Source organism: Calypte anna, chromosome 5 (assembly GCF_003957555.1).
Source record: "Calypte anna isolate BGI_N300 chromosome 5, bCalAnn1_v1.p, whole genome shotgun sequence".
In the NCBI taxonomy this organism is placed as follows: Eukaryota; Metazoa; Chordata; class Aves; order Apodiformes; family Trochilidae; genus Calypte; species Calypte anna.
Window position 1 is genome coordinate 3,908,679 of NC_044250.1, and position 27,534 is coordinate 3,936,212.

General features: G+C 40.7%; 1 protein-coding gene across 1 annotated transcript in view; it reads left to right on the forward strand.

Annotated features, from left to right (window-relative positions):
* Positions 1 to 7,676: 7,676 nt before the first annotated feature.
* NELL1 (neural EGFL like 1) overlaps positions 7,677 to 27,534 on the forward strand; it is a 229,156-nt gene continuing 209,298 nt past the window's right edge. Inside the window, exons 1-2 of the mRNA XM_030451154.1 lie at positions 7,677 to 7,740; positions 12,033 to 12,161. Of these exons, the coding sequence (XP_030307014.1) occupies positions 7,692 to 7,740; positions 12,033 to 12,161 (178 nt within the window). The 5' untranslated portion in view covers positions 7,677 to 7,691. The remainder of the gene's footprint in view (positions 7,741 to 12,032; positions 12,162 to 27,534) is intronic.

The following is a 27,534-nucleotide window of genomic DNA, read 5'->3' on the forward strand; positions in this document are numbered from 1 at the left end:
ATTTATTTACCTGAATAAAAAATAGCCCAATTTATTATAAATGCACTAGAATGAGGGAGAAAAATATATCTTCAAGAATTGGCAAAACTGTAACCTTGACTATCTTGTTATATCCTATACATACATATATGATATTTTTTAATGGTGATCAGTGTTCATGTAGTGTGTACTAGTGATGTTTTATGTCCCTATAAATATCTTATCAATCAGTGTAGAGATGGTGAGCTTAGAGTAGTTTAGGTGGTTTTTTTCCCTCCCCACACACACTCCTGTAGTATCCAGTAAATGTTTTTTTCCTTTCAGGGGATGGTTTCTATCCCATTCTTTTGTCTGTCTGTCTTCATATTTACAGGGTCTCAGGTAAATCCTCAGTTAATGTGTGTCTGTAGATCAGTAGATGTGTTGTCTCATCCCATTGAAGAAAACAAAAAACCTAGACCTTAATGTAACACTTCCCCAAACTGTTGACTTCTTTTCTCTGTGTGTGTATATATATATGTATATTAAATATATTAATCATTTTGCTGAATGTCCTCTTTCAAGGGGCAATTAGTGTTGCCAGTTCTAGGCACTGCTGGAGACCTTTAATCCTCACAAAAGGACAAACCGAGTGCCCTCAGGGGTTGTCACTCAGCAAAGGGAGGGCAGATTTTACAACATTTTGTGCTGGCCCCAGAGTCCCCTGAATGTCACCCCCGGGGCTCTGCCTGTCCCTTTCTGCATGGCAGCAGGACAGGACCCTTCTGGGAGCTTCTCTGCCTTAAAGCTCTGTCCCCTTCTTTCAGCTTCTCCTGCCCTTTTAATAAGGGGTTTGTTCTTCTTGCTTCTGGCTCTTATTTCCCTGGTCGAGGCAAGTTTGAGGAGCTGTTGGATGGAATGAAGAGCCACAGAGATGAGCTGGAAATTTGGCTACCGTGCCTGCACATGGCTGAGGGACCTTTCCTAAAAGGAACCTAAAATCAACCCTTCTAGTGGGAATTAGATGGTTTTGTTAGGATAAATAGCTTTAGGCCTCTCTTTATGGATATTACCTAGGAGCTTGGTTTGATTTTTTGGAGTCCAGGCCAGTTTCTCTTCACTCCTACTGTGATTAAAGAAAAATAAATATATATATCCATAGGTTTGTTCCTCTTTTAACAAAAAGAAAATAGACACAAACAGCTTAACAGTTCTGAATCCTTTCACTTACCAACTTGTCTCAGGTCATGCATTGGAACTGGGATTAACTAATTGCAATAAAATTACCTCAGTGTAAGGATGTCAGTTACTGTCTATTAGGTATAACAATTATAATTTGAAGGAAAACCACTAGGTTATAATATCTTTTCCTTTCCCAAATCAGAAAGCACATGAAAAACTGAATTGCTTTCTATGATTTATGTAATTAATCTACTTGGTTTTAATTGAAATGTTGTTCCTGTGCCTGCTAAATGGGATTAGCACGCGATTAGACTTGACTTTGAAACTCTGAAAACATATTACAGTGATATAGTTCTAGCTGGTATTTGTATTCAGCTTTGACCTCCATTACTAGGCTTGAAAAAACATTGGGAGAGAGGGGAGAAATGCATACAAAACTCACAGAAGATATGAATTTTTCACTGTGTGTTAAAAGCAGATTTTTTTTTTCACGTTGGACTTCTTAAATATTTTACTGGCCATATCTGAATGTTGAGATTAAATAAACCAGCAGTGTCTTCTTTAAATGAGAAGTAACCTTGAAGTTTGGGAATGCACTTCATTTACCATGTTCTAGGAAAAGTTTGCATGTACTTTGATAATTTTCTAAAAATAAATTTAATAACTAATTAAATACCAGTAAAGATCTTTAAAAGAAAAAAAAAAAGGAGGGGAAAAAGCCATATTAGTGAAAGTGTGATGTATGTACTTGCAGATCTATTTATCTTGTGAGTAAAAAATGTTCAAATTTGATGAAATTATGTTGCACATTTTTTCTTTGAAATGGGATTGAATATCTGGATGAGCTTAGGTGCATTATTGTATGCATTAAAGATTATGCCTAATGCAAATGCTTGCCATCTTCAAATTCTTTGAGGTCTTCCTAGTGTTTTTTAATATGCAATGTTGAAAATCTCTGCTTCAGCTAGACATGGCAGCACTTTGTTTCCCAAAAGAAGGGTTTAACAAAATGACCTTTAATTGAGAAAGACTTGGATTGTCTTTATATGATGTTTCAATTGGGTCAAAGCATCTTTTAATTAGGTTCTGCTCCACTGACCACATTAGATGTGCCTCATCACTGAAGATCATTGCTTCTGATCCACTGGTGGCTATCTCTTGCCATGAAATTCCAGCACCTGGTTTATTTTAAATACCACTGGTCTGTTCCAATATGTGTGCAGTTGTATGGATAATATGATTTCTTGTTGGCTGTGTTAAAGCAATTGCTTATTTGTGGATTTGTGGCAGACATTGATTTCCTATTGGTTTCTTATTCTGCAGCTCCACTTCTTGCAATCAAAACCTTGGAGGGATTGTGAGCTGCAGGGAAGTGGCATCCCAGAGAGGTTCTGTTTCAGTAATAACTTTGTTTCTTGCTTTCTCTTTCAATAGTGTGCACATCAGATATCTGTAAAATGGTCAAAGCCTGATATTCCTGAGGGACTCAAGGAAAGAGAAGGGTAGGAGTATTTGGGATTTCTGCCTTTGCCACCCTCAGGCAGCCTGTTGCCAAAGAGAGGAGTTTATCCTGATGGGTTTAACATAATGTGGAAGCTGGGCTGGACCTTACTGCTTGCAATATTATTATTTGCCCATAAAGTTTAAATACATCTTCAGGTAACCATTTGCCTTATTGCTATCTTCCATTCTTAGGAAAATTACTGATTGACTAAAACCTGTTGTTATCTGTCATTTCTATTCCGTAGTATTACCTTGTAGATACTTAGCTGGTACAAATTGTCACAGCTTTGGTTGGAGCTGGGACAATTTACACTTTGCTGAGAATTTGCTCCCTGTGTCCTATGGCACTTTATTACAGACCCATCGCTGATGGGTTAAATCTTAATTACTTGCGTAATGTCATATATAAATATATATATATATATTTACAGGCATTCTATGGGGTACTGCTGCCTATGGATAAAGATTTGTACCCTAACCAGGTCATAATAATTTTTTCATTAGCTATATGTGAAGAAGATATATCATGTTACAAAGGATGCATCATATATATTTCATGTAGTCCGTATTATAAAGCTGTATGTTATTAATTTAAGAAATCATTATTCTTGAGGCCCTACCTCAAATTTTGTATTTATGTGTACAAATGCAATTTATTGTATTATATATTTGCCTATGATATTTGAATGTGACTAATTAAAACTATTCGATAATGTATGGGCTCTAAAGTCTAAATAAATGTCTAGTGTTTAAAACAGAAAATACATGGATATTTTTCTGGTGAATGAAATGTTGTTTTCTCCACTGCCTCCTTCCCCACCCAATAGGCACCACAAACATCATTCTTACTTAACACACAGCCTTAAGGTATCTGCAGAATTGATCCATTTGATTGTTAGAAACCTTGAGCAGCAACTGGAAACAGCTCTCTTGGGAAATAGAGATATTGCACAGCTGCAGAAACAAGCATCAATTAAATGGTTGGATTCTTAACTATTTGAGTGCTCTGTAGCTCAAGCAATCATTGATTGCTTATCAGAGGACCCAACTGGATTTGCTTAAATCTTTCTTAGGCTATCAATTCCATCATCCCAAAGGTTGATAAAAACAATAGAGGTTTTTCGTAGCAGCTGGAGAAGCAAGTGAAAGGTTTAAGGGAATAGCAAGTGAAGGAGGAAAAGTGTGAGGATGCTGTTCCTGATGTTCCTTTTGTTTAAAGCTGAATTCCTGCAGTGTGATGAGGCCAATGTGCCACACTACTGATGTGATGTGGTAATCAGGTTCTCACTTTCCCAGCAGCCTGCTGTTGGCAGACATGAGGCTTTGACAAGATTTCCCCAAGTTCAGGAGATGAAATATGATGTCTGATCACCATGTGGCATCAAGTGTAGTAATACAAAAGATAATAGAGTGATGCTGAGAGTGGGGCAGGGATTCTGGCCAAGGGCCTAATCCTGCAGAGAGCTCAGTAGTTATGTAGCAGGACTGTTTCAGCAGTTCTGGTAAGTGGTTTCCCCTCTAAAGTACTTTGTCTGTAAACTTGCATTTCTCAGAAATGTGTTATGTGCAGATGAAGGAGACAACAGGACCTAATAATGGATGGATGACCACAGGAATTATTTCCATGTAACAGGCAGGTTTCATCTTGGAGAAGTCTCGAGTTACCAGCAAGCACTGTAAGAGTCCTGAGAGGCAGGTGAGTGTCATTTGCCCCCTTTTAAGGGGAAAAATTGAGACACATAGACTTTGTTGAATCTCCAGAGTCAACCAGTGTGCCAATGATACAACACATTGATTTTGAAGCAAGAGATGGTCCTTTCTGTCACCATTAGGCACTACTGCTTTAAATCTTTAAACCTGTGGGAACAGAGAAAAATCTCTGTGTTTCTAACTTAGTTATATGGATTTATCCAAGCCACACTTTAAATTAATTTGTGTTACTTAACTAGAGGATAGTCACATCTTCTACTGCAGTGCTAGCAGATGTGCTTAGTATGAAATCATCTTACACTTTCAGGTAGTGAAATTCCTGTGATCAGGGTGTAGACTGCAGGGCACATCTTACATCAACCTAATAGATGAACGAGTTGTAATAATTTATTTAATTATTTTTAAATGCAGACTTTGCAGCCTTCAACATTAGCTAACCATGCATTTGGGAATTAAGAAAAAGCAGGTGGTATTGCTCCATGACTGAGTACAGAAGTAGACAAATTATTTTTTGTAAGGCTTTATTCTGGTGCATTTGTTAGTTATGTATGTAATTATAAACTTTAATGTGGATACTTTCAGCTTCTTGGACTTCCTATAACTACTTATCAGCTGGTAGGACAGGTTTGGCATACAGTGTTCCCCTCTACATCTACTCTATTTATTCCTAATTTAAGTGTAAGAACTATTGTTAATTTTTGCCCTCTCCTGGCTGAAAAAGAAACTCTGCCCACATGGATTGCAAGTATCCCTTCAAAGCTTTCCTGGGGTTATTTGTGAAATTAGATTTTTCTACCCCATGATTTACAAGGTGGTTTTTTGGGCTTTGTTTTCAGGTGGAAGCACTGGTGTTTTCCAGCCATTGCCATTTACCTGGCTATTGATTCCACACACTCAGCTTTGTTTAAATTAATACTTAGCATTTGTAATTTCCTGTCATCCCAGGCATGCAAACAGCCTCACAACTGCTCTGAGATGCTCAGCCTAGTCAAAACCACTTTGTCAAACTACAAAATGCCACAAGCTTTGTGACTGAAAGGACTAACAGTTTAACACCACCCAGTTAGCAATATCACAATAATTTAGGTCAACATCAAGAAGTGCTCAAAGTCCAACTGAGAGTGCAAGAACAATCTTTTGCAGGAATATTATCTGAGCTGAAATCCAGCTAGCTTGCCAGGACTAACACCTCCCTCTTGCAGAAGTGCCATCAGATTTTATTTAATTGCTATGAATGCGCAGAAACACAGTTTTAATTCTTATCTGAATGTCATGCCTTTCAGCTATTTATACCTCCAACAAGATTGCAGCCCAATATCAGATTTTTTGGTGATAAAGGAAGATGATTTGTTGCTGTTAGAGGAAGTGTAAGAATAGTGTTGGCTTGGAGGATGTGATTTATTATTTTTTTTTTAAAGTTTATCCATATCTCCTCTCCTTATGCAATATTCACCGTTGAAAATGCTTGTAAGATTACTGATGCTCTCCCAATATGAGATCATTTGGGCTCTGAGATGAACTATAGGGAGATCCCCATCTGTGGGAACAGCTCTGTACAGAGCTCTTGCTTATGTTACTTTTTGCAGTACCTGTGGGCCCTTTCAACAGCACAAGTCAGGAATGATTCAGGCAGTCTTTATCCAAGAGATTTTTTGGGATGTTTCTGAAGCTGTGCTTTAAAGCCAATGATTCAGTGCAAATTTTTGTGTGTACCCACAGTGATTTTTAAAACCAGCATTGAATCCTGATTTAGGTTAAGCTGTAACAGGTCTGTTGAAGGACCTGTGACTAATTTAAATGGTATGGCCACTGGAGATCTGCAGACAAGTGGAAAATGGAAACTGTAAGTTGAATCAGATTCGATTTTGTATGTAGATAAACCCTGATTTTACTACTGGATTTAAACCCTGGTTTTACTGGATAAACCCTGATTTTACTACTGGATAAGCACATACACAGCTAAGCTAACACAAACTGAATGCATAGACCTGTTTCACAAGAAGTGAGTGCAGTTATTTTTGAGTAAACATTCATTTGGTACACCGGAGCCAAATTACTGAGCTGCTTTTGCAATGACCACCCCAGAGGTCTCCTGGAGTGCATTTACCTTGCTTGCAGCCAGCAACAGCTGTTTTCAGAGATCTTACTAATGAAGTAATTAGGCAATCAAGTTAAACTCTTTGGTCTTCATGATGAAACGGTGTGCAAATGCAACTGCACTGCAAGACCTGCATAGGTTTGGTTTTGTTTGTTGTTTTCTTTTTCCCTTTTTTTTTTTTTTTTTTTTTAGCCCTAACATTATAAAAATGTCCAGTTTCTTGTTTTCACATTTAAGAATTTATGCTGTGCCAAACCAAACTGCAATGTGGTGAGGGGAAACAGCAGAGAAGAGGATCCTCTGGCTTTGCAGCTGAAACAGCTTGATTTGATTAGTTGCAAATCTAGATCAGCTTCAGCTGGACATCTCCTCCTGCTCCTGTTAGATGGGATACGAGCTTAATCTGGGACCTGTGCAATTAACTTAAAATTTAAATCAGGTGTTCTACAGGGGCAAATGATTGCATATAATTGATGCACCTGGTGGTCTCTTTTGACCAAATGATAGGCTTTTTTTTTTTTTTTTTTCTTCCTTTGAGCCAACTTAAAGACCAGAGGGTAGACATTTTTTGAAGAGCGGTTTTAAAAGAGCCAGCAGAGCAAATTCTCAGATGACTCTCAAATATTACTTCACCTCCCTTTTACTCCTCGGACGTAAGAAAGAGTAATTAGTGAGTTGAGCAAGATCATGTAAGGAGCCTGAAGAACTGTACAGGTTTCCGCAGCGTACTTAGAACTTCTCTGGGTTTACCCATCCCGGGCCCAAATCCACAGACTGAACAGGTAATAAGAGATGATTCTCGCTATTTTCACGGCGAGAGGGAGGAGGCAGCAGCAGCAGCAGCGAGAGTGCACGGGCACCTCACCTTTCAGCGGCGAAGGGCCGGCTGCGTTCCCTCAGCCTCCGCTCCCCGCAAGAACCGCGCAGAGGGTGAGATCGGGATGGGATCGGATCTGCCGGGATGCGGCAGGTGCGGGGTGTCCGTGTGCTGCTCCGTGGCCGGGCGGCGGCGCTGGCGAGGCCCGGGGGGGCCGCGCTTGACGGCGGGGGGCGGGCGGGGACCCCCGCTGCGGGGGGCGGTGGGGCCGCGCCTGGGCAGCGGGCGGAGCCGGCGGAGCCACCGCCTGCCGGAGCCGCTCCGCGCGTCGGAGGCTGCGCTGGGCTCCTCCGCTGGGCTCGGAGCGGCTCGGCAGCAGCTGCCGGGAGGGAGGCGGGCGCTGCCGCCGCCCTCGCCGCGCCGATGGGTCTCCTCCTGCTCCTCTGGGCGTGTGCGGCCGCTGCCGGGGCAGGTGAGGGGATGGGATGGAGCTGAGGGGCCGGTGGTCGCCTTTGCCGCTTCCTCGGGGAGCGAGGAAACTTTGCGGGGCTGCGGGAGGTTGTGCCGGCTGCGGGGACCGGGAGCGGCCCCGGCTCCCCTGGCTGTCGCCGCGGCGGGGACCGGGAGTCCATCACTGCGCGGAGCGGAACGGGCGCGGGTCTCCGCGGGGATTGTCCCGGTTTATGGCCAGCGGGAGGCACCGGGGGGCGGCTGCTTGGTGCGTGCCTTGGGGTGGGCGAGGGAAAGTTTTTCCGAAAGCAGCGTGTGCGCTGCGCTCCGCTGGGACCGGAGTGAGGTGCGGGCAGAACGGGCACCCGAGGGTTCGGCCGGGCGGTGCTGCCCGAGGTAACGGGCCGGGGGGAACCGCGGTATAGGCGGGTGGCGAGCTGAAAGTGTGTTTCTCCTGTGGCTGTTGTCCCTGCTACGTTGTTGCTAACAGCCTTGGGCAACCGAAGAATCTTTTTTCTTGCTCCTTGAGGAGGCTTTGTTCTCTTGCTCCGGGTACCGCTCTGCCTCGGCTGGAGCTCATGAGGGGATGCTGCTTGCCGGTGCTTGTGGCTCTTCTCAAGGAAATTCCCCAGCAGAATTATCATAAGTGCAAAGGCATCCGTATTTAAAAATTATAATTATCCTTACAGTAATTACTACCTCATCGATATCTACAGATCTTGAGAGGTGTGGTGGTATAATGGGGAAAAAATATTGCCTGTTCCTTCTGTAGCGGTGTTAACCCCAGTGACACACACACAGACATTGGGAATGATCAGTAGGATCTGAAACTCCTCTGCTTGGAATTGCGAAGCCCCTCAGAAAGTTCTTTGTGTGCAACAATTGCTGCTGAAGCTCTGAAAGAGCAAATGCCTCTCCTGGAGCCGCCTCAAATCGGCTGAATAGATTGCACGTGGGTACCTGGGAACCACTTGGTTGTCTTGAGTGTGCTTTTAGTTAAAGTTTTTCCACCCCCAAACTGCAGGTTACACGTGTTGAGGCAAGGATAAATGTGCTGCATCCATTGCCTGGCTGCACATTAGCTAGATGGAGCGTGGCATGATTGCTGGTGCTTGGGTGTAGGTGATAAAGGTGCAAGCAGAGAGTACAAGCTGTAGGAGCTGTAAGGCAGAATTAATTTCTTTGAGGGATTTCCTAGTGACATCATTCATAATTATATGGCTTAATCCTCTAATCTGCTGTGGTGCCTTTAGTTCACATTGGGCCAAATCCACCAAGTCCTGAAATGATTTCTGTTCTACCCCACCTGACTGAGTAATTTAGAGTTTTGCTTGTGTAAGCCACTGCTTTAAGGGGAATGGCCCAGTTACTCTAAATAGGAATTAAAAGAAATGTCAGGCAAGATCAGGTCCAAGCTTTGCACAGTTCTCTAGTGGGAGCAGGCGGGTTGATGGTTAATTTTTACTTCAGAAAGAAAGGGTATTTCCAGCTGCTTGTTCCACTGAAGAGAGGCAGCATAAAATACGGGCTGCAAGTGTGGTTGATATGCCTGTGGTATCTTTCTGATAGACTGTGGGAGACCACAGGGGAAAAAGAGACTTCGTTATAATACTGAAGCTGCTGATTTGTTGTTTATTAATTATTAACCAGGCTTTTGAGTGCCTGCTGCAGTTTGACAAGCCAGCACCAGAAAAGGACTAGGTATTTGAAGCAGTGTGTGCTCATGCTAAGCAGTTGCTGTGACATTAGAAATAGTCTTAGTTTTTGAAAGCATTTTAGAAGCTAGAAGGGGGCAACACTGAAGTTGTCACATATGATCCTTCACTGGTATAAATCGAAGCCTGTGGAGCTACAGTGATCTATACTTGTTGAGCCTTGGGTATTCAGGCTGGAATAAACAGCTTTAACAGAGCAGTGGAGCTCCTGTGATTTATGGGAGTGCCTATAGTGGCCAGATGGGGTTTCTGTCCTCACCCTGTTGATGTCTGTGGCAGAGCTTTCACTGACTTTAATGGGCTCAAGATTTGTCTTACTGGATGTAGTTTGTCTTTTCAATTGAGCAAGTTTTAGTACCTGCTTGGCCTTCTTTCTTATTCCTAAGTTCTTCCCAATCTGAATAGATCTAAAACCTTCCAGGTGAGGAACAGCACACTCTGTTCTTGTCAGGGACAGCAGATAGTATCTTTTCTGGTAGATAAGTTCACACAGTCTATGGTGTGCTGCTTTTCTTCTGAATGAAAACTTTAGAAGTCATAAGTCCTTCTGTTTTTCTTCTAAAGCAGTCTTGGCTTTTATGTTTGGTTTGTTTGTGTGGGGTTTTTTTGTTTTGTTTTTTTGGGTGGTGCTTTTTTGTGTGTGCGAGGTTTTTTGGTTTTCTTTCTTTCTTCCCTGAAAGGCTGCTTCTCAGGTTTATATATGTGTTTGTGCCTGGGGTTTGTAGGTTGCAGCCCTTGCACTGGAAGAGCTGCTGTAGGCTGGGCATCAGTAGCTCAATAAGTTCTCTCCTGCTAATCAGAGGCAGGCATATTAAAGGAAAGTAGTCACTGGCAGATGTTTGTAGCAGGTATGATACGTTTTTTTCAGCAGCATCTTGACTGTGAGTGATTTGGGATCAGAAGAACTGGCTGGCTGTGGTTTTGATGCCAGTGCTACTTCCAGAAGTGGAAGGTTCTCTTGGTCCATCAGTCGTAGTCATTCAGTGCCCGAGTGTCTGGAGTGGGTGAAGTCAGAGATAGTACTAAAATCCTCTTGTTGCTGATGATATAGGAGGTTTTTACCTTTGGAGAAGTTTATCTGGGTTCATATTCTCTAATTTTAATTTTCTATGGAAAGGCTCTTATCCTCACCAAAGTACTGTCCATGTATTCAGATGTGCCAGCAGTCTTGGAGCCTCATTGCTCTCAGATGCCTCTAGATCTTAATTTTCATCATAGAGTAAGTGGCTAGAGACCATTTCAAGTGGCTCTTTCAATATTTTTTTACTACTCTTATCTTTGTGCAGTAGTATCCTTTGCATTAACTCAATACATTATTCCAGCAAGTTTTAATATTTGAATAAAAGAAAGGAGAAGGTACTGTGGTACAGGTGATTTATGACTAGAATACAGAACTTGTTTGTTCTGTACACCTTGGTGATTTCCTAGAGCTTTTCAGGGTCCAGCTAGAATATTTGCTGCATAACTGATCTAGAAGCATAGTCCTGGAATAACAAATGAATCAATTTAGACCTGAATATGATGTCCACTTTGTGGAAATCAATCAGAATCTGTTTTACAGGTAATGTCCTTGCTCTGAGGAAGTCAGTGGGTCTTTTAGCACTGACTTCAGCTGTGTCAGGATTTCTTTCTCAGAGACTCTTTCTGTCACTAATGATGTTACTGAAGAATTTCATTAGGAGACTGCTTGGATCCCACATGGGATATTTGACCTGTGTCCCAGGCACGGAACTCATGCCACACTTAGAGCTACGTAGAGAGAGATATTGTGGCAGGCTGGTCTCATCCCATCCCTAGGAAAAAATGGGATTTTTGATGTGTATTTAATGAACTTGGTGCCCCATAGCCATCAAGTCTTCCTGAACCTCTGAACAGAGCAGCCTCAAAGTGCTTGAGTGTATGTTTTTTCTGTCAATCCCATCAGGACCCTACTAGTTCAAGGAGTGCCCAGTCTTTTCCTGGGCATAAGCTATTTCTAAATTTTACGTTTAGGTTTGTGCTTCTCCAGTAGGTGTTCCTGCAGACCAGAAGGTGTTACTGCTGGTTCAGGTGAATCAATGTCTGCTATGTGCTGAAATACAGAGGTGTGCTTCCAAAACACTCTCAGACAGTTTTGTGAGGCTCTTTGATTACAGGGTGCCATCCTTTGCCCTGCTTCTCTACCTCTTCCTAGGTAATTTTGTCCAGTAGGGAAAACAGATGATGTTTAGACTCTGAGCTGTGGGACTCAGTCTGTCAGTCGCAGATAGGTATGAAATGTGGGAGGGATTTTCAGATGAATGCTGCAAATCTCTTTCATCATTTTTGCATAGGTGGTTATGCATTTATTACTCTTTAGCCTTATAAAGATACTACTTTAATGGATCAAGTTTTGAATGTTTTGTGTTAAATCTGTGGAAGGAAAATAGTTTAATTAAAAGAACTGGAAAATAATACCTTGCAGAGTTTACTGTCTTATGAGTAATTACTGTATACAATGAGTGTGAGCATGAAGATAGTAGAAATGTCTGCACTAGATATTCTGCTCCATTCTTTTCATTACCTGATTTGAAATAAAAACTGATCTAAGTGTCTGTGTCTCTCTGTGTGCCTCCAGCAGCTGTAGGATTTGGAATGGATCCTGACTTACAAATTGATATCATCACAGAACTGGATCTTGTGAATACAACCCTTGGGGTAACACAAGTGTTGGGACTACACAATGGCAGCAAAGCATTTTTATTTCAAGGTAAGACAAATCCTCAGTTCTCTTACCTCACTTTTGCCTGCATGAACTCATAAGAGGCTTGATGCCTGATTCCCTGGAATGGTGATCTTCCTTAGCTGTTGTTTTCCTTTAATTTTATTTTTTGTAATAATCCTTGTTACTTTCCAGGAGTACTTATGGAATGGCTTTTTCTTGTTTTGTTTTGTGTGCTGTCAGTCAGGTAGCTGAGTGAATTATTTTTGGGTAGGTTTTTGACAATCCCCTATATTATTTCTATATTATAATCTTTCACCAACTTTGATAAAAATATTAAAATGTGGAAATGGAACAATATTGCATTGCTCTGTCCAAAATGAGTACGAGGTACAGAGGAAGTCATGTTCATTTGTGAGTTTTTTGATGTTTTTGCTTGTGTGTGTTTTTAGGGAATGAAATTCTGTGTGAATTAACAAATTTCACCACAATTTAAGTAAGGACCAGATGAAGAGACAACGTCCCATGGGGGGGAAGCACTGAGTTAGTTCCAATATGCTTATTAGGCCAGAGAGACATTTATATCAGTTGAGATTAACATGCACGTTAAAGCCCAGTTGGGAACATTTTTATTGTTGAGACTTCCTATGTTTGTTTTATCTTTACTGTGGTTTAGTGTGCATGTTAGTGTCTTGCTTTTCAAAATCTCTCCTCTGTAGCTGTTTTAGAGGCAAATGACTATGATCTCATTTGGCTTTACTTCTGGATCTGCAATGCTAAGTGACTTTATTGTCAGTAATAAAAGCAATGGGTCTGTAATCTTTGTTCTTTACCTGGCTGAGGCCAGTTGAGGAGGCAAAGCAGAGAGACTTGTGGATGCCTTCTCAGAACGTGTTAGTCATGTTTCCAATCTTTTCTGATACAATGAGTAGCATAATTTTTGTTGATCCCAGGTTAATGTCCAGAAGAAGGGCATTAATTTATTCGTTTAAGGAGATAAATTGTTTTTCTTCTGCTACCCTGACTCCAGGTTAGTCAGGGACAAACAATACTGAAGTACAGACATTGTCCTAAGGACTGCAAGGACCTGACTGACTTGATATATTTTTAGTATTTCCAATTGCTATTTGGAAGATAGATGTTTGTGAGAAGCACTGAACAGAAATGCACTGTATGAAGTGAATAAACAATCTGAAGTCTGTGGTTAGGTAATTAAAGCTTTTTTTAATTTCCACAACAGAAATTATTCTTGCTAATGCATACAGTAATTGCCCTGTGCTTGGATATCACCTCTAGCATAAAACTTGTTGGAAAATGACTTGGGGATAAATTATTTTCTTCAGTTAAGCTGAAGAAGAGTGAGGACCTTTGATCTATCACTCCACCCTGTCTGTGAGAGCTCTTTTGCTCCTTCTGTCAGATGGAATGGAAATCTGAGGTGGCTCTTGCTCTGCTTCCCTTCTTGTTCATATCTGTTATTTGTTAAATGTCAGCAGCTGTATGAATTCCCTTTTACTAACAGAGGTGACTTACTTTACAACAAGAGTTTGGCTGTGTGCCAGGTCCTTTGAGTAGAACCAGGAGATACTTAATTTTGTTTTTTATCTTGCCATACAATAAAACCAATATAGAACCCAGGGCAATGGATGGGCAGCTTTTATGTCTAGGAAGTGATACTTTTCCCCCGCAGAGATTCACCAAAAAAAAACCCCAACACAACCCAGCCAACGTAACACTCCAAGAGGAAAAAAAAAGACTGGGAGGTAGTGCTTAATTTCAAAATTACTGTATCCTCTTGGAGCAGCTATTCCAGCCTCCAAGATGTGATCCTTCCTCAGAGCTTTGCTTTGATTAGTTATTAGTTAATATGTGCTGTGCCACACTGCCCCAGTGTCACCTCTGGGGCTCTGGGCAGGGAAGGACCCGTTTCACCTGGCTGATTGTGGGGTGTGGAGCTGCATTAGCTCTTTCTTCACTTGTGCTTTTTCATCACTGAGGATTTTCATAGTCTGGGAAATGAGAAGAGCTTGAGGATGTTCTTTGGTGTGTGGTTTTCATAGGGACAGCCCTGCCTGCTGCCTTTGGCAGTGTCATTACAGCAGTGTAACAGGGCTCTGACCTTACACAAAGGTTCCCTGTGGATTGTTTTCTGTCTTGTAAGATGTATTTCTTAAAATGGCTTTACTAGAGTTTTTCAGATGGAGAGTGTTCCTTTGTGTGTTCCTGGAAGTCTTCATCTTTGAGGTATAGAAATGGTAATTTTTTCCCCAACTCAGACAGCTATGTGTACTGCTGTGGTGAAAATATGGATTGTTTTCCTAAGCTGGATTCTTTTGCTGTGAATTAAAGCCTTTGAAATGTTTTGGCATGCTTTCAGTTGCTTTTAGAGTCAAAAAGAAGAAATGAAGAAGGAAGGTGATGGGAAAATACAAAAGAAAAGGAATTATTATTTTAAATTAAGTTTGTTACCATAAGTTACAAATGGTTTGCTACCAGGTTTCTAGAGACTGATGTCATGATTTGATTTGTCCTAGAGAAAATGTAGGACTCTCCTCTATGGAGAGTTAGCAATTTCAGCCCAAAACTATCTCAGTGAAGCCAGTATTCTGATTTTATAATAATGTTGGTAGTAACAGCTGAAACTTTGATTTCTGTGTGAAGCAGCTTTACAGGCAGAGAAACAAATTCAACTTCATTGTAAATTGTAAATTGACAGCATGATAGAAGCAAAGTGTCAATTGAGAGGTGTGGGCTACCTTTGGGCAAGCAAATCTGCTCCCAGTTCAGAAAAGCAAAGAAACCTGTAATTAAGTGTAGTCGTCTGGGTGGTCCTGTTGGGCAAGGACTTCACTTATTTTAGGGTATTTCAGCTGGCTTTTGATTGATCAGTTCCATTATTTGTGTGTTTCAGTTCTGTTGTCTCTGAAATAGGGAGAAGGGAATCCAAAAAACAGTGGAAGTGCTGACAGCGTGAATTCAATGAAATGTAGAGATCTAAATTGCAGTTGCAGTTCTGCAAAGGGTCAGACTCTTAAGATCACTAAAATTATTGTGACTTAATTATTTATGTTTTATTTATTTCCATTAACAAGAGAGGGAAAAAAGGCTTGGTGTCCAAATGAGTTGTTCTAGCATGAAGGGACAAAGGATGGGATGTGGAAATTCTTGACTCTTGATACCTGTGGCTGGAAACCTCAGCAGGATCTTGTCTTCAGTGGCAGAGACACTCTCTCATTATAAATAAGGCAAGAGGAGGTTCTTAACTGGTTGTCCTCTTTCTAAGAGACTGAGCCAATTTTTTAACCTAGCTGTTCCAGTATGTGATTACTTTAACCAGTTTGAGTTTTGCTATGTGCTCATTTCTCACTGGGGAAGTAAAATTTGATTCCTTTTATGATCTATTAGCTATGCCCATTTGTTTTCAGTTCCTCTCAATATCTCTTTTGAACTAGCAGAGTCTTAAAAAGCTTTTATTTATAAAGCAGTTCGCCCAAGAAGTTTATTAAGGCTTTGCCATTTCCTTCCCTAACAATCTGGCAGTATTTTTCAACATAGACTTTGAATTAGGAATGCTCTTTTTACTATGTATAAGACTCAGCAAAATAAACCACCAAGTCCTGTTAAAAGTCTAGCTACATATAGTCCTTTCTTCCTTGACCATCTTTTAACTTGTGTTAAACCATCACTGGATTTATCGGAGAAAAGCCTGGCCTGCAGCTCATGGAGCACAGTTAGGTCATGTTCTTCCTTCCCACTTTGTGACTACCAAATTTTCTGTACAGTTGCAGCTCCAACAGGAAAAGTGAAAGTATCTTTAAGCACAAAGACAGTTTTTTAGTGAGAAAAAAGTGAATCTTGACAGATTCCTGAAACAAAAGGGCTGTCCCATTTCAGGACAAAAGAGAGTGCAAAGCTGCAGTCCCAAGGCAGGTAGAGATGCCTCCCAGCAGACTCACCTTGAGCTTCCAGGAGTGTCACATCCCTCTCAGTTGGTGTTTCAGTGTTTTATGAACTGTTTTTTCATTTTTAATTTTTTTTTTGTCTTTCTGACACCTTGGTTTGCTAATTCCTTGCTTTAGAGGGCGGAGGTGTTTCCAGACCCTGCTGTAGGAGCCCAAGTGCTGAAAGTCAGCTTTTGTGGTGCAAAGTTTCAAGGGGTTTGATATTTTTATCAAGAGTGGGCACAATCCCTTTGCAGGAATGTTGGCTTTGCTTCTGCCAGCACAGTCACCAGGGTACATTTTTTACTCCCTACTTAAGTGGGACTGTAGCTCAGCACTGGGGAGCCCTCAGCAACTTTCAGAAGCTGGTGAGCAGGCTTCTGCCTCTGCTCATCAGTGTGTGAATGACTTCTCACCTGGGTTTCAGTGACCTGTGTGCTATAGCTGAGGTTTTAATCCACTTGAAGTGTTAAAACTTGGTTACGCCAGTGTGACATGGAAGGTGTTGGAGCTGCAAAGCTGCATGAGGGGAAGCAGATAACAGCTGGAGGAGGAAACTTGCAATTACTCTTCCTTGGGAGGACAGCAGGGAGGTCTACGGTAGAGTAGGAGAGATAAACTTGATTTTTAGAGTTCAGGATATTGGTCCCACTTTACATGAGATAGCGAAACGAGAGTTATTGCTTTCTGTGTGATCTCTCCTGGTGTGTTTAGAGCAAATATTAAGTATCAGCAGTTTAATTTCTACACAGCGGAAATCGCGGAGGAGCAGAAAAAAACCGGGGAGGCACAAGATGGGTGGCTCGAGCTTTGGGTTGCTTTCAGCTCTTGTAAAAGAGAGGAGCAGCTCTACTGCCTTCTCCATGCCTGGTAGCATCTGAGCACCCATCTTACTGCTTTGGGGTGCAATGGTGCTGCCAGCCTCCCGCTTCTTTGGGTGCTTGGGTGTCTTCGGCAGAGCAGACAACGCGCTTTTGGAGGGAAACATTTTTATTTTATGTTACCAGTTATTCCCCACTTTCCACCTGGGCATCCCTCCATCCATTATTTTTTTTTTTTCCCTTTTTGAACTAATCTTTCCCTGAGGTGACGCCACTTAGGACGAGGGGCTGGGCCGTGCCTCAGGTGGGGCGGCCAGAACCGGTTGAGTCCGGCGCGAGGCAGCTCCCGCGTCCCCTCACAGAGCTGCCTCGCGCCTCACACCCGGCACAGGTATATCTTCATATCCACTTCTTAAACTTCTAAAATTCTCTTTTTTTTTTTTCTTTTTTCTTTTAAAAAAGGTATAATTGAGGTTCCCCCTGCCCCACTGTGTGCCCTGTCATGCAGGGATGTGCTGGTTCCCCACAGGATCAGGGTCACTGTGGGGCTTTGCTCCATGGGGCACCGGGTTTCCTCAGGAGGGACAGGCAGCTGTTGTCAAAGAAAAAAAAGCCTCTTAGAAAAAATAATATCTACATCTACGGTCTGGGTCAACCTCTTGCCCTGACTCTGTGGTGTAATGCTTTTGGCAATTCTGCTAAGTTTTGATGTTTTCCTTTTTTTTTTTTTTTTTTTTTTTCTGTTGAGTTCTCTGAGATCCTCCTCTGGTCAGGGACAGCAGCGTTGGTGGGTCCCTCAAAGCTCAGCCATTTTCAGGGCTTGCTGGCTCTGAGGCCAGCAACAGGAACCTCTGCTTGGCCTTGATGGTGGCTTGGGGCTGTATGGAGATAATGGAGACCATGCCAGTGTCTTCCCCTCTGCTGGAGATTTGTGGGGTGACGAGAAAAAGGTGCCCCCCAGCCCATCCTTCAGGAGACAGGGATCCTTACCCACCCTTCACACTGGTCCCTCAGGGTGTTTATCTGCTTCTATGAGCTCTAGGATGGTTTTTAGGAGCTGTGGAAGCTACCTGATGTCCTAAGAGGGTTGTTGGGGAGTTCCCTCCAGCCATTTGTCAAATCTGCTTTTTAAAGCACTGTTAATGTAAGAGTTAAGAGGAGCAGCTGGGCTAGCTGCCCCCAGGAGGATGGAGGAAAATGGGACTCATCTGGTGGGAATGGTTCTGCTGATAGCAAGGTCTGTACCTCTTTTTGGGTTCTTAGATGCTTCTCCTGCTTTCTCCCCAGATCTCTCTGGAAGCTGGAGAGAGAAATAAAGCTGGAAATTTAGGGGCAAGGACTGTGTATGTGGAGTGAAAATAATACAGTTGGGGTGGATGGGCTTCTCTGGGAGCCAGGCTGGTGCTGATGGTGAGAAGCAGTCAGATGAGATTAACTCTGACAGACAGGGTGAGGAAATGGCCTCGGACCAGGAGGTGGAGAAGAGAGAAGAGAAACAGCTGTGGTGAGGAGCTGGAGGCCAAGGAGGGAGCTGGTGGCCAGGCAGAGAAGCTGTGACAAGGGCGATGCAAGGACACTGACTTGAGGGAAAGGGAGTGAAGTGCAGGGATGAGGAGCAGATAAAGGATAGCAGTAAGGAGAAGCATCCTGGAGAGAAAGGCAAGGGGCTAGGGTGAGGTCTGCAGTGTTAGGCTGTGTGGATAGGGCAGGGTAAAGGTTTGCTTACAGCAGAGGCAGCATAATAGGGAAAAGCACTGAAATTTTGGTCTGTGTGTCTGTGATATGTGTGAATGTTTAGCAAACATTTTTGGCAGATACAGCTTGGAGAATGTGGTTGTTTTGCTAGCAATTCAGAACCTTAATTTTGCTGTGCTTTGGTGGCTCACCTGTAAAGTTGAGGTACTAATGTTTTTTTCTTTAACAGCAGTGGTGTGAAAAGAATTAATTAGTATTTGTAGGGGTCTCAAGCACTGTGCTGGCATAAATAACTTGGTTATGGTCTGTTCTGTCATCAGAGAAGGATTTGAATACAGTAGATTCACTGCTCAAGGTGAGCTGTGAACAATAAGAATAAAGTAAAACTTCAGATCCTTGTTTGGTAAATTACTGTTTTTTCTCTTTGTTCTTTACTTTGTGCTCTAACTGAGGCACATTAACCTCTGGAAAGTGTTGTGTGATCCTGTAATTAAGAATTGTCTAGGAATGAACAGCCTTGGAAGGCTGAGCAAGGTTTGCCTGTGAGACATTAACCCTAACATCTGTCTAATTCATAACTTATATTTGTTTGTTTTTTTTTTAATAGCTGATGTTTTTAATGTATTTACACAATGCAGAGGGTTTATTTTTTTTTTATGGCGGTGGCAATGAAATAATTGGGCTGAGTATTTTTTTCCTTTGCAAAACTGGCTATTTTCAGAACAGAGAAATGATCTGGAGTTGGAATACAATGAGCTAGGAGGGGATGAGTGAGATAAATCATCTTCAGTGGAGGAAATTAAAGATCACTTGAGATATAATTACTGAACAATGCTTTGAGGCTTTGAAGATACAAAGCATAGATACATAGAAACAAAGATAAAAAAGATAATGTCAATTTCTAGAAATATTTTTTAAAATACTTGTAAACATCCATCTCGGGTTGCCTGTTTCCACTTCTGTTTAATGTTTAAATTACATTAGAGACCTGTCTGGTCTCTAACATCATTTGTGCAGCATATTGATATGAAGGTGTACATAGTAAATCCTTTCAGAGTTTTTTGTTCCATATCCTCTTGTTTTAAGCATTGCTAAGCCCCCCCAAGTAAGCATAGACTAAAATAGAAACCCAGTCACATTAAACAACAGTGACCAATTTCTACTTTTTTTTTTCATCCTGAATGTTGTCATGCTGCCTCCTGTTGCTTGACATTTTTTTGGGTTTCCCATCATGTCTGTAATGATTAGGAAAGAACTCTGAGCACACATTGCCTCCATCCTTGGCAGCTATTTTTGCCTTCCTGGGAGACAATAATTGCTCTACTTGTCTATCTTCATTGCCGTGGTGGTAAGTACAGAGGAGAAGTATTTCTGTAGTATGCTAAAAGCCTCGAATGCTTCTGGAAACCTGTTGACAGAGACTTGTGATGAAGATGAGCAAAAAGAAAAGGTCCCTGCTCTTCAGTGGGCAGAGAAGGGGATGCAGAAATTGGCTTCTGCTACAAGTAGTAAGTGTTACATGCTTCCATGTCACATGAGCATCTAGGTCCTTACAATGAAATTAAACCAATTTAGATAGAAATAAGAATAACAGTTTGAATTTCTTATATTTCAGTCAGAACAGAAATACAATGAAAACTGCCTTTTTTTTCCTGCAAGGAATTTTGGCAAACTGATGCCCTTAACTCACATCACACTGGACATAGTAAGGTTTTATTAACTACTCATTTAGTAAACAACTACTAAACTGGAATAAGAATATCATTCTGTAACATCTCATCAAGCAGGCCTGTGTACTGCCCTGAATTTGAGGTGAAAAGATGTCAGTTGTGCTGCCTTGAGGCCATCCCCAGCACACTCAGTATCCCTGGGTGGAGAAGCCTGCCCAGTTCAGGGCAAATCCCTGTACCTGATACTGCACATCTGAGTCATTGGAAAGATGCTGGGGTAAAAAAGGGCAGAATCAGAGCATTACTTGGCCCTGCTGAGTTGAAATACAGAGGGAGGGAAAAGCAATGCTGAAGAATTGGGTTCTTACTGTAGGTAATTAAATAGTAGTGGCTCATTATGTTTGATTTTGACCCCAAGAAGCAATTCTCTTAATTTTTAGAACAATCTTAGTAGAAATGGGTTCATATCCTTCTGGTAAGAATATTTGCACTCATCCTATTAGATTAAATTCTAAACAGAGCTACATTTTTTGTGTAAAAGGAAGTGGTGGTATTTGAAATAACTGTCATGAATTATACATACAATGATTTTTTTTTCCTAACATTTTGTACCTTTAAAAAGTACAGAAAGGCAGATATAAACAGACTTAATGCAAGAGCCAGGGCTGGACCATTTCCTGTGGTGAAAAACCCTGCTGTCTTGACCTACCTATCAAGGACTGAAATTAGATGCTACTTGAGGCCTCAACCTACCACTTCAATGCCAAATTCTAGATTAATCTTGCCACTTGCTGTGTGGGTGTATAAATGATAGGAGAGGGACATTTTTTCTCTTATTTTTCATTATTACCACGCAAATGGTGTGAAGTAATCATGTCATACTGTGCTCTTTTATGGCATTGTATCATGTGACTGCCTTGCCTTTTGTGGCAATGATACCAACTGCAGATCATTAGATTATTTTTTTTTCTAAAACGATTGGACAAAAAAATTGTTTTTGGCACCTGATGTCCACTAAAACATTCATATAAAAACCTTAGTTGTTTAGGTTGCATACCACTAAAAGAGCAAATCTGGTTCTGTAATTTTTAGACCACAGGGATCTATGAATCACTATTTTTGAGCAGTAAATACTGCAGATGAGCACTGTTTTGGCTTCCTAAAAATATCTCATTATAGTCTTTCTGTCCCCCCTGCTTCCTCCTTGCATGATAACATTTCTTACGTAGCTACAACTGAGTTTGCCATAAAGTCTGTGCTATAAATAGGAAAAATAGTATAGGATCACTGTAGCTGCCTGGGTATTTTACTGAGTCAGTCTTCCCCTTGCATGTACAGTGGCTCCTCCCTCTGAAGCTGGGAGTTTTCCATTTGGCATCAGTGGGAGCAGACACCTTCCACAGTGGACAAGTTTGTATTGTCAAACTTAGCTCTGTCTGATGCCCCCCCCCCTTTTTTATTCCGCATTTAGTTTTTTAAATTGTGAAGTGGAAGGGATCAAAGATGCTCTGAGGGCTCAATTCAGAGAAAACTGGATCTGAGAGGTTAAATACTAATTGCTTCTCCGATGACAGGCTGTCTGCAGATGGCATTCAGACCTGCCTCTGCTTCTCTCTCTCCACTTTGGCTCATTGTGCATAACAACATTGAAATTTTAAAGCCTGTTCTTGGGGACTGGGGAAAATAACAAAGTGTGGGGCTTGTGTGTGTGTGTGTCATGATTTTTCTTGGTCTGTGGAGGTCTCTACGGATGTTCATCATACTGCTTGGAAAATGAAGCAGCACAGCCTTAAAATGTGTTATTTGTAGAATAATGAGGTAAATGCTGATTATTTGGAACCCTCATGTACTGCACTTGAACCCAAGCCTGCTTTCTAAGGGAATCTACTTACAGGTTGTGGTAGGAGGACTCTGGACAGTGTTTGTTGCAGTAATCTTATTAGTGAAATTGTAGAAGTTGTTTAGGTTTACTTCATTGTAATTAATTATCTAACCAGAATAAAATGAAGTTTCTTTTTTATAATAGTGTTGTCCACACATTGAAATGTCATTGCCCCCTGTGTTAGCTTTTGATCCCTAATGCTGGCAGTTCTTTTCATGTTTTTTGACATCCTCTGAGTAGCAGCTTTCTGATGGGATACTTTGCCTTTTGAGCTTTATGCCATCCTAATTGTTTCAAAATGTAGTCATTAAAAAAAAAAAAAAAGAAGTAAACATTATTGCTGGTGTTATTGCTAAAGGCAAGAAATACAAAAAAAGGGGACACATGTGGCAGTTCTATTTAAATAAAAGCTTATTTTCAGAAACAAAGGCTTATGGAGCAAAAGGGAGCTCTTAGTACCCCAAGCACGTTTGCTGTTATGGATGAACCCACAGCAATGGATGCTATCAAAGTTGTCATATTTTATTCATGAGTTGTGGTATGCTTGGGTGAAATAAGAAAAGCAATGCTCCAAATCATAATTATGGTGTAAAAAGATAAAATAGTTATTATTGTGACATTTTTTGAAAATTCTGAAATCTCTCAAAAATTAATATAAAAACTTGTGGAGAGTGACTAAATATGTATTTATTAAGCTGTATTTATGATTCTTTGTTGGAGAGGTGTGGAATACTTCACAAAAGGAATTTATACACATTTTGGGAGAGTATATAAATGTGTGCTTATGTGTGTTTCAAGAAAGAAAGACTACTAGAATATTGAATATAAACGTAAACAGGCTGACAGCAGAAATTATACTTCAGTAGAGAAGGGCTTTGACAAATGTATTATGCCTCATGCTATTATCATGCAGTTAATAAATAAAACAGACACCCAGGATTTAATTTGCTTTAGCAATAACATGGAAGTGATTTTTCTGAGGGAAAGAAAACAGAAGGGAGAATTAGTTCATGAAACACATTTGTTTAATGCTTGTACAAATTGTATACAGAGAATAAATAAAACCCGTAAGATTTTAGTAATAAAAGAGCTAAATGCTTTAAAAGTAATTAAAAACCTATTTAGAGTGTCAAGGCATTGGGAGTTTTTGAACCAAGAGAGCACTTGGGCATATGCTTACTTTGAACTTTATGGATAATTTCATTGCCTTTAGGTGGATTATTCATGTGATAAAAGGCTTTACTGGACTGGAAATTAAAACCTTTGTGTAGGTGTAGCCACGTCTGTGAGCTGCCAGAAGTAGCATTAGGCACTGAAACCTCTCTCTGCAAGTGAAGAAACTGAGTCAGAGGTTTCTGCTTTGCTGGAACTTCCCTGTTAAGGAGCTATTTAAAAACTGGTGTTTTGATTTACATGTTTAAGGTTCAGGCTTTCCAAAGGAAGGCAAATTCTGGTTTCCGTGTGGCCTCGTTCAAGCTGAATTATCAACACAGTCAAAATAATTCAGGCATTCAGCTTCTCTTTTTCTTTTTGGTGGCTCATTATTTTGAGTGACGTTGGTATTTAAAGTACACTAAAACAGATCCCTGAAGTGGACACTACTCCTGCAAAACAGGCAATGTATTGGTAATGATTTTTTTAGCAATTACTGCTTTTTCCCCAAGTTGCATACAGTGCCACTACCTCTGCTCATCCATGGCTGGGTTGCTATTGCAGCCCATGGTCTTTCTGTTAAAATGCTGTTACTATTGTCCTGATTTGAAAATAGCAATCTTTTTATTCACAGTGATGAGAAGATACCTTATCTAATACAGATAAACAGTGGAAAGGGTGTTGTAATCAGTGACTCCTGAACTAATTAACTAACAACACAAGTAATTTGATTAACTCACATGATTTAAGAGCAGATTATGTGCTTTTAATGGTAGTGCAACTTCTGGAGCATTTCCACAGAGCTTTTAATTTACAGGATCATCCATTTGTAAACAGTCAAATTCAGCACAAATCCCTTGAGGAAACAACAGAAGAGGAGCCTGAGTTTGGTAGCTACTTAAAATATTTTAAAGAAGGAAAAGTGGCTGCCTGACTAATAACAGGTGATGTGTAGCACTCAGCAAGGCCAGCAGCAGCATTTCTCTTGGCAGGACATTTTTTTGCAAAGCTCTTTGTCTTACTCCAGTTTTCTTATTTTGCTCCATAGCAGCCAAGTGGTTTGAGGATGGGGTCAGTGGCTGCACTAAATGTGCACCCAGAACTGCAACTTATCCTCCAGCTGCTGGAGAGATGACTCCAGAGCTTTTCTTGGTCATTCTGCAGATTTGGGTGGAAAAAAAGAAAGGCCCTGGAGATGGGAAACTTGTATGCAGCAAAAAGGGAGCAGTCTCTCAAGGTAGGCTTTGCTATTGCTTTCTGCAGGTGGCTACTGTTGCTCTTGTCACTTATTAATTTCCAGATCTTGGGCAATATCTGCTGCTCTGTTAGTTCCAGAGTACTCAATTTAGATGCTTCAGGTTGAAATGCTGATAAAGCAAATAAAGGTTCACTGACAATGACTTAATTAACATGAGTGTGGTCAATCTAGCTGGTGCTCAAGTTGGGCTGGTTTTCAAGAAATGAAGAGTCTTGATATTAAGCCATTAAGTCATCTAAATTATTGGTTGGGGAGAAACTGATTTGATAAGTAGTCCTTGATTTCTTTGAGGACTCAAAACTCTGCTCTCCCTGGCAGCTGAAATCTTAGGACTGGGTTTGCAGTAGCTTCCTGAGAGGAATGAAATATATATATATATTTAAATGCTAGATTAATTTTGTTAGGAGTGACCTAGTCATAAGCTGCTTTACAAACATTAACATCAAAATGACAGCAATATAGGAACATTTATTTGTCAGGTTGGTTTTGCACCATGCAAAAGGAGAGTTTATTTTGAATTATACTATTTTCCTACCTTCTCTGAGCAGAACTGCTTTTGCTGTATAGTCATGGGAACTTACCTTTGTAACATTAGCTATTCACCCTGGTAATTGCTCCATCCTCTAATTTAATGAAAACCCATTAAACCGAAACAATAATTAAAATGAGACATCATCTCTGTAGGAGGTTTGCATATTAAAATCACCAAGCATTTCACTGCAGACAGATCTTATTCTTGAAAAACAGTGTTTGAAGCAACATATAAAAAGTGATTTGTAATGAATAATCGTAATTTAGAAAGCTGGGCTGTTGAACATGATTTCCTACTGTTTGTTACTGGCTGCAAGTGGAGCTAGCAAGGCAAAAGCATTTATATCTTTGTCTTTTCCTACTGGTGAGAGGACCTAGAACCAGAAATGTGCTCATGAGAAAACATCATGCCTCCCTGGTAGCATAATTTTCAACACAAGGGCAAGATGTTTCCATCCTTCCCTCTGGGTTGTGGGCAGGTAGGGCAAGGCAGAGTTGGTCCTGTGCAGGGGTCTCAGGGGGCAGCATGGTACCTGCTCAACATCTTAATTTGCATCTGTTTTCCCTTGGTGGGACCCCACAGCTTGCTAAACCCTGTGCTTTATCCTGCAAAAAAATCTGGGCTACAGAGGCACATTTCTGTCTCACTGAAACTGTCTTCATTGAGCTGTGCTAATCTGGAATCTTCTACTCTTGGTTTGATTTTTGGAAACCTGAGGACTTAAAACGGGGCACTGTGTATGGGTTTTTGGTTTGTGTGTTTGTTTTTAATAGATATTTCAGTTTTATTGGGTTTTGCCCATAGCAAGGTAAAAGCCAATATGCTACAATATTTGATTCTTTAATTGCTGTAGCTGCAATCCCAATTCTCTGTTGCAGGGTTAAGTTCTACTTGAAAGTTCAAAATGACTGGGCAAAGGTTTTTCTCAAGGTTTGTTGAAATAAATAGCTTTAAAATGATTGAAAATACCAATAAAGCAAAGTGTTTTGCAGTATGTTCCCAACCGAAGTAAGGAAGTAAAAAGAAGTCAATCAAGCAGGCTAAGGACTGATGGAACACAGTTGTTACCTCAGAAAACATGAGTTGATTTAGAGCTGAATTTGAGTATTTTTCTCTAATGGATTTGGATTCAGCTTGCAAGAACTGCTGTGCACTTTTCATTGCTTAAAATTCCAGCCCAAATCACATACTTTGTACTGTGGGCTCTTGAAGTTGTCATCAAAATGAGTTTCACAAGGACTTTGCTTGCTTTGCTATTCTTTTCTTTAACTCATTTTGTGTTCTTCTATGTGGTGATCATTTTCTTACACTGTTTCTAATGGAACTGAAGCCAACTTCTCCCTTTCTTTTATTTGGAGCCTCTACTATGATCTGGGCTCTAAGTGGCAGAAACCTGAGGTTTTAATTTTTTGTTGCCAAAGAAGGTGATGATAGACATTAAAATAAAACAACAAATCCGCCCTCTCTTTGACATGAATGTGTCTTCTGCTCCTCTGTTTTGCTGAAGGTAAAAAGTTGCTTTACTTTATCCTCTGAGATAATTTGTATCTGTTGTACTTCCAAATAACATGATGTTTGCTTCTTTTGCTTGTTTTATTTTAGAAACACTGTTATATTTAAAAAAAACACAACCCTCCAGACAGTCAGTATTTCAAATTAGGAAAATGTAATCACATGGAAGGGCATATGAAAGTCGTCTCTGTATTTGTTTATTTATTTAGTTTGCTGAGATTGCATTATCATTCAAGCATGAAGTGATGTTTCACTGCAGATTACTGTATAAACCTATATTGTTCTCTATAATGTAGGAAATACAACATTTCATTACAAGCAGACAGTTATTTTTATAGGAAACATAAAAAGTATTTCCTCTTTCAGGCACCTGTGGCGAGGGGGTGTCTGTGTGTTCATTTTTTTTTTTTTTTTTTTTTAATTGTGAAAATCAACCTGAAAATAGAAATCTCTTACTCTAAATGGATCATACTCCCAGTGCATTTGTATGGTGCTTTCTGCAGAAATTGAGCAAAATGTTGAAGTCTACAAGGTTTGACTGAAGTTTTAGCAGAAGTGTTTCACTGACAGCACTGCCTGCATATTCACTATTTTATTTCTGGCTCTTGTGTCACCTTTAAGAAAAAGAAATAAAAATTTTAAGATAGTAATGTTCTTAACCTTCAAACCATAGATAATTATCCTCAACTGTCAGCCCTTGGATTTTTTATTTCTGAGTCTTACTTGTCCCTTGGAGCTTAGTACCAGTGGTTTGTCTGTGTAGATAGAAAACTGGGTATTGGTGAACTTACTGGTTTATGGGACACAGAGTTTTGTGTCTCCTGCATCAGCTTTTTTTTTAAAGCAACTAGATGGTACTTGTGACCAGTGAGAGCACCTGCTAGGTGATGATAAAGATACTGATAAAGAAGTCTTATAGATAAAACCTGGACAACTGTGCTGAGTTCTTTATTCCTCC